General features: G+C 28.6%; 1 protein-coding gene across 1 annotated transcript; it reads left to right on the plus strand.

The window, feature by feature from the left end:
* The first annotated feature begins 965 nt into the window (after positions 1 to 965).
* Positions 966 to 1646, plus strand: LOC126910147 (uncharacterized). Its single transcript, XM_050692533.1, has 2 exons — positions 966 to 1107; positions 1171 to 1646. Exons 1-2 carry the CDS (start codon positions 984 to 986, stop codon positions 1467 to 1469), a joined length of 423 nt encoding a protein of 140 aa, XP_050548490.1. The 5' UTR covers positions 966 to 983; the 3' UTR covers positions 1470 to 1646.
* Positions 1647 to 7209: the final 5563 nt, after the last annotated feature.

Consider the following 7209-nt stretch of genomic DNA (forward strand, 5'->3'; position numbering starts at 1 on the left):
ATATAAAAGTGTCAGACCTTCCGGAACATTTTTAAAAGTTAAGTTGACTTGAAAAAGTTAATTTTTTGTGAAAAAGTTGTCATTTTAAATCCCCCCCTGTGGGCAGAAAAAGGGTCAAATTTACAAAAAAAATATACCAAATAATAGGTAAGGACATCAAGCAAGGGGTACTTTTTTAATTTTTAGCAATTAACTCGTAAATTAGTACTCTCACAAAAAAAAAATATCAAAACTAAATTGTAGATCTAATTGTTTTGTATAAATTAAGTCCTTACAGTTTTTCTTTTAAATCTATTAGTTTTCTAGAAAAATGTCAAAATACATAATATTTCGTAAAATTGCCGAAATTAGCATATTTACAAATATTTCATCATATATGACGAACCATATGTGATACGATCTAATGTTTCATACAAAAATTGTTTAAAATTAAATTTTACGAAATAAAAGTAATAAGTAAAAATTTTATTGAATCGATCGTTTTATTGCTATAGCTGAAATAACTCGATCATATTACGATTTTTACTAAATATATGAATTTTAATGCTAGATTCTGTTAGTTATCATCTGGTTCATTACAACACTTATCGTACAAGTACGGCGATAATACTATGGTATGACTGAATTAATGTGTTGTTATTATTTTGAAATTATAAATAACTCTGGAAATCTTAAATTTATTACAAATTGCAGCAATAGATATAGTGAATTCATACTTATACCACTTTAGTCTCTCACATCGCGTATTAAGTTGAACTGCTTCCTATTGTGTTTTTCTTTTAGTGTACGTAAAAATGTCCGTAGTATTACGAAATGACAATAAAATATTTTTAATAGGGTCTTTGACTACTCAAATTTTAGGTTCAAAACTTCCATCCATTGGACAAGTTCTAAAAGTTTTTTTTTATAACCTAAGAATTGTTAATCTTACTATAAGAGCAAAAGAAGCATTGACTATTCGCAAATGTAATATTTTCTGGGAAATGGACGATTCCATTTCAACCGAAATAAAAAAATTAATGGTTGTATCCCTTAATAATGAGTCAATAATAAACCCTAGTAAACGTTTTATTCTTTCATCGAGTCATATTGACAAATCATTTTCAGGTATAATAATTTTTGATATCTTTATTTTTTGATGATTATTGAGTGATTGATATTTTTTTTTAGAAAAAACTGTAGCTTCTTTTTTGTCAAAAAGCAGTATGAAATTTTTTAAACGATTCGATATCAATACTAATTTTTTAAATTTGGATCCAAGTAATTGGAATACTGATAATTTTTATTTACACGGAAAAGAAATTGTATGTTCACTTAAAGTAGTAAATGACTCTGCAGATAAAGCGGTTAAGGTAATGGAAGATTTTCATGAAAGTTTAACTGTAAACGATGAAAAAGCTGAGTTACTTTTACACTGTGTGTTCAAGAGCATAGAATATTATATCCTAATTGCAACAAAAAAACATTAAAACATAGTTTTTAATGTATATTTTTGTTATAATTTGTGAATTATTTTGAATTTAACATTTTGTATTTTATGTAGTAACTTTTTTTTAATTTATACAATAATATTAAGAAGTAAGTATAATTATGCGTTTAAGTCAAACAAATACATCACTTTACAATATAAAGGAAATATATTTAAATTAAGCAATAAAATTCATATATTTAGTAAAAATCGTAATATGATCGAGTTAATTCAGCTATAGCAATAAAACGATCGGTTCAATGAAANGAGTTTTTTCAGTTATAGCAATAAAACGATCGGTTCAATAAAATTTGTACTTCATACTTTTATTTCGTAAAATTTAATTTTAAACAATTTTTGTTGTTTACATTATATATATTTGTATTGAGCCGAATGCGTACTGCGACGGCGTTTATCAGTTTGTGCGCGCGCAAGATAGTCAGCTATGTACTACTTTAGACCGGTTAATGGACGGCATTTGTGTGTATATTGTATCAGACCNGGTTAATGGACGGCATTTGTGTGTATATTCAACCCGCTCCTTTCCTATCTTGAACGTCATTTTCATTGCTCACCACAACATTGTCGCCATATGATTTAAATTGTTCTTAATAATTTCCGGCACTGGGTATTTAGTTTTTTTTTGACCCCTACTCTAAAGGCTAGCAGTGTTGTCGCCAACGAAACGCCAGGACAAACGCTGGACATTTTGTCGGAAATTAGCCATCATCGGAACTGGTTGTCGCTAATTTTCGTCCGTAGCGGTTGTGGTTGTTGTTGTGTGCGCTACAAATATTTTATATATATATTTTTTTGTCGCGAGTGTCCGCTATTTTTTTTATAATGTCAATTCTTTGTTCGTTGGCGTCGGCTGAACCTGTCTCCAGTTTTCTTTAGCCCTTCGGGGCTGGTAACGTATAATTTTTGTTTACCATGTTTTGAGCCAGAATATTTTAGCTTCGATGCGAAGCTGAGAAGGTATTGGTTTTACTATGATGTGTTTTTTTTTTTTGTGTCTGTTAACACTTTTTCTGAGCTCTCACTGAACGGATTTCTTTTAACGATACGTCAAAAGATCACAAATTGTATCTAGTCGAAGACATTACCCTTCAAAATTGAAAAAAATTCCCCCGTTCCCCGTAAATGGGGGAAACCTCCAAAAAAATTACAAATTTAAAAATCGCTAATATTCGAAATTTTTTCTACTAAAAACTGACGTAACTTTTTCAAAAATAAACATATCAATATAATATTTTTTTTATATATGTTTGATGTCTTTACCTATCATATGGTAAATGTTTTTTGTAAATTTGACCCTTTATCTGCCCACAGGAGGGATTTAAAATGACAACTTTTTCACAAAAAATTTACTTTTTCAACTTCACTTTTGAAAATGTTCCGGAAGGTCTGAAACTTTTATATATATATATATCTTAAATTATAGCTAATGTAATATACTTTAATTCAAAAAAAAAAATTTGACCTCTGGACTTAACTTCATGGTGAAAATGGCTACCAAATGCTATTGTTTTCTGAAAATTCTCGATTTTATAATTTACATTTTTTACTTTAAAATGCTATAACTTATTGAAAAGTGTATGGATCAACACAATTTTTTTATGAGAAATAATATTTTAGCTTCGATGCGAAGCTGAGAAGGTATTGNTATGAGAAATAATATTTTTTAATAATCCCTTTTTCATTCGACATACTTTATCTGAATCAGGATATTAATAACGAACTAGCAGATCATGTTGCTTTTGGAATAATACACCATTTTTTTTAAAATTAAACACTATCTAAAGATTTTCATCGAAGCGTTTTTTTTTATAGTGATTTTAATCACTGTCAGATATCATAATACTTGATCCAACTATGCCACGTCACCACTTTGCCGTGATCCTCTTGTGCTGGGTTTTTTTATTCTAATACTGATAATTATGATTTAACCTTTTNATTTTTTATTTTTGTAACCTTTCAATGTCAAATTAAAGAGGTATATAAATATTATTTTTCATAAAAAAATTGTTTTGATCCATTCATTTTTCAAAAAATTATAGCATTATAAAGTTAAAAATATAAAAAAGAATTTTTTCACAAAAATCGTATTTTTCTTATTAAATTTGATGACCGTTTTCTCTATTAAAACAAAATAAAGTCCGAAATTTTTTTTTTTAATATTAAATTTTATTACATAAGCATTAATTTAAGATATATATAAATGTGTCAGTATTTTTGGAACACTTTCAAAAATTAAGTTGAAAAAGTTCTTTTTTCTATATGCAATTTTCAAATTTGAAGCCCCCTCGTATATAGGGAAATAATTTGATTTAAAAAAAAAGTATGTCAAATGAAAGTTGAATATAAATACTAATTCTCATGAAAAAATTGTATTGATCCATACATTTTTTAAAAAGTTATGACATTTTAAAGTTACAAATGTAAAATCGAAATTTTTAACACAAAAATAACATACGGCTATTTTCACCGTGAAGACAAAATAAGGTCCGAAATTTTTTTTTCCATAATAAAAAATATTACATTATCTTTAATTTAAGATATATATAAAAGTGTCAGTATTTCTGGAACACTTTCAAAAATTAAGTTGAAATATTTTATTTTTTGTGAAAAAGTTGTCATTTTGAATTCCCTCCTGTGGGCTGGTAAAGGGTTAAATTTATTAAAATTTATATTGATTTGTTCATTTTTGACAAATTTATGGCTGTTTTAATTTAAAAAAATTGAAAAATTTCGATAATTAGCGATTTTTAAATTTGTAATTTTTTTGGAGGTTTCCCCCATTTACGGGGAACGAGGGAAATTTTTTCAATTTTTGAGGGTAATATTTTCGACTAGATACGATTTGTGATCTTTAGACGTATCGTTGAAAGAATTTGGTTCGGTGAGAGCTGTGAAAAAGTGGTAACAAACACAAAAAAAAATAAACACGTTATAGTAAAACTAATATCTTCTCAGCTTCGCATCGAAGCTAAAAGGATTCTATAAAATAGGATAGCATCTATTATTATTTGTAATTTTTTTATATTTTTTAAATGCTTTTCAAATTATATATAATTATATAATTATCAAATTATATATACTACTATATTTCTACTAATAATATTTTCAATGAATTATCTATAGTCGATATTGAAATTTTTATAATTCACTCTGAAGTTTCCTACTTTACGAACTATATATTTTATAATGAACTCTACCCGGACTACTAGTTCTGTAGCTGTGTAGTCAACGGATATAGCGTACTTCAAAAATATTTTTTTGGTATATAAATTTAGTACTACTCTTTACCTCAACTGCCCACACGTTACTGAAAGGTAATTGGCATAGTCTTTTATGGTTGGCGAGTACACAGGCTGATGTTTTATTACTAAGACTAATTAATTCTAATCAAAAATTAAGCTTCTTCACTTTTTTTGGCACATTTAAATCTGTTCAAAAATGAAAGCTACAATAATATTTAACACCTTTATAAATTACAAACTATATATAATAAATAAAATTATGCTTCTTCACTTTTTACGGCACATTTAAGGTTGTCCAGAAAAGAGGGGCACAATAATATTCAAAACTTATATAAAATACAAACTATATTTATTTCTTGCAAGGATATTAAGAAATAGTAAAAATAAATAAAACTTATATCTGAGTAAAATATTAAGTTGTAAGGACAAACTATTTACATATACTGACGCAGATTCCATGTAAGAAAATATTAACCATGAGCTACAGCTCAGAGATGAGGAGCGAGGCAGAGAAAGAGACAAAGACGCAGACACATTCTCGGACCCCGACCTTGCTTTTTATATGCCGGATAAAGTAAGCCAGTCTATTGAAATTCCTGAGATGTTGAATAATTATTTGTGATTGGTTCATTGTGATAGAAACCCTGATGTGGGCGTACTTAATGAATTGAAAGGGACTTGTTTGAAACATGTGTTAATAAATGATTATTTTGTTTACTCTAAAATGGAAACATTCCTTACATGACTTTTTCTTTATTCATATATATATATATGATATATAGAACATATGTTAATAATTATACTACATTGGTTTTGATAAAACATCTTCTAGCTGAATTAAAACTAGTGATATTTTAAAATAAATAAACATAGAAAGTTACTGCTCACGTAGAGTATTAATTTTTTTTCTGTATTGAATTATGACAATACTCAAGTATTGTTATGAGGTTGTATTTACAATATGTATCTTTTCTCAGAGTGTGTTAGGGGAATATTCAAGATCCCTATATAAGCCATCAACAACCTACAGTATTATTTTATTTACTCTAAACACTAAAAATAATAAGTATTGTACAGTGAATATTAAAACATATCTGTGAGTAGTGTGTGTGTGTGTGTGTGTTATTATAATACAATGTCTTTAAGTATAATCGATATGAAGTGTATACTCGGACCGGAGAATAATAACTTAATTAAAGAACTATCAGTAATAGATATCGAATCTTTAGTAACACAAGACTTAATTTTTAAACATAAATTTACAATACAACAATCATTTTTAAGTTATAATGTACATAAATGGCTATCGTGGATTAGACACTTTATGTCAGAAAATGGTATACATGTTGAAAGTTCTCTAATTCAAAAGATTTTAAACTCACTACCATTTGAATACATTTATGTAAAAGAACGAAAGAAATAACAAATACTTTCAAAGTTTATACCAACCCTGAAAATTTCAAATTTGGAAAGTTTGAGTATGCCGCGTATAGACCAGTTAGAACCAGCGTGATACCATATCAGCTTATTGTTAAGAGGAGGGATTTGTATAGAATTAGTCCACGATAGGAAGTGTTCTGGTTGTATTGAATGAGCAGTCTTATTAGATGTAGGCGAGTATTTAGCTGTTTCCTTTTACTTTTAAGACGAGTACCCCATGTAAGCGTTCTATCGAATAGTAAGACCTGGTATTTCGCTTCCCTTGCCTGAGAAATAATGGTGTTATTGAGAGTTATGTTAGGGCAGTCATTTTGACGAGGGGCGAATGTGATGTGGGTAGATTCTAGTTCATTCATTTTTATTTTCCAGGTGTCACATCAATAAGATTNTGATGTGGGTAAATTTTAGTTCATTCATTTTTATTTTCCAGGTGTCACATCAATAAGATTATATTTGGGAGAGATTGTAAAAATTTGCTACAATTGTACGGATCTGGATCGGCAGCTAGTATTGCAATATCGTCAGTGTTATTCCAATAAGTGTGTTTGCATTAGAATGTCAGCTATGTAGATGATGTATAAGAATGGAGCAATATCGCTTCCTTGGGGGACTCCGGCTAGGATATTATGAGAATCGTATACTGTGGAATTAATTTCGACTCTAGAAGTACTGTTTTGAAGATATGATTATGAGTAGTAGGAAGTAAGGTGCAGGAAATATTTTTTTAAATTTATATAGTAAACCGGTGTGCCAGACCGTGCCAAATGCTTGCGCAACGTCGAGGAATACTGAAGAGCAGTATTTTTTGGATTTAAGTGATACAAAAATAGTATCTACGACTCTTTGGAGTTGATGGAATGTGGCATGTTTTAGATGGAAACCGAATTGAAATTCAGGTATGGTATTTTTTCCTTGGTCTATTGGGAGAAGTCTGTTGAAGAGAAGCTTTTTAAGAATTTTCCCGAGGACTGGTAAAAATCTAATTGATCTATAAGACGTCAACTTTTCTGGGGTTTTTTCAGGTTTTAAGATGGAGAT

This window comes from Daktulosphaira vitifoliae, unplaced genomic scaffold (genome assembly GCF_025091365.1).
Source record: "Daktulosphaira vitifoliae isolate Bord-2020 unplaced genomic scaffold, ASM2509136v1 Scaffold_1, whole genome shotgun sequence".
NCBI classification, from domain to species: domain Eukaryota; kingdom Metazoa; phylum Arthropoda; class Insecta; order Hemiptera; family Phylloxeridae; genus Daktulosphaira; species Daktulosphaira vitifoliae.

What these genes read in the sequence shown, in the direction of transcription:
- LOC126910147 (XM_050692533.1), top strand. Translation starts at nt 984, where the DNA reads ATGGACGATTCCATTTCAACCGAAATAAAAAAATTAATGGTTGTATCC. An exon ending in TATTGACAAATCATTTTCAG is followed by an intron (nt 1,108 to 1,170) that starts GTATAATAATTT and finishes ATTTTTTTTTAG; the next exon opens with AAAAAACTGTAGCTTCTTTT.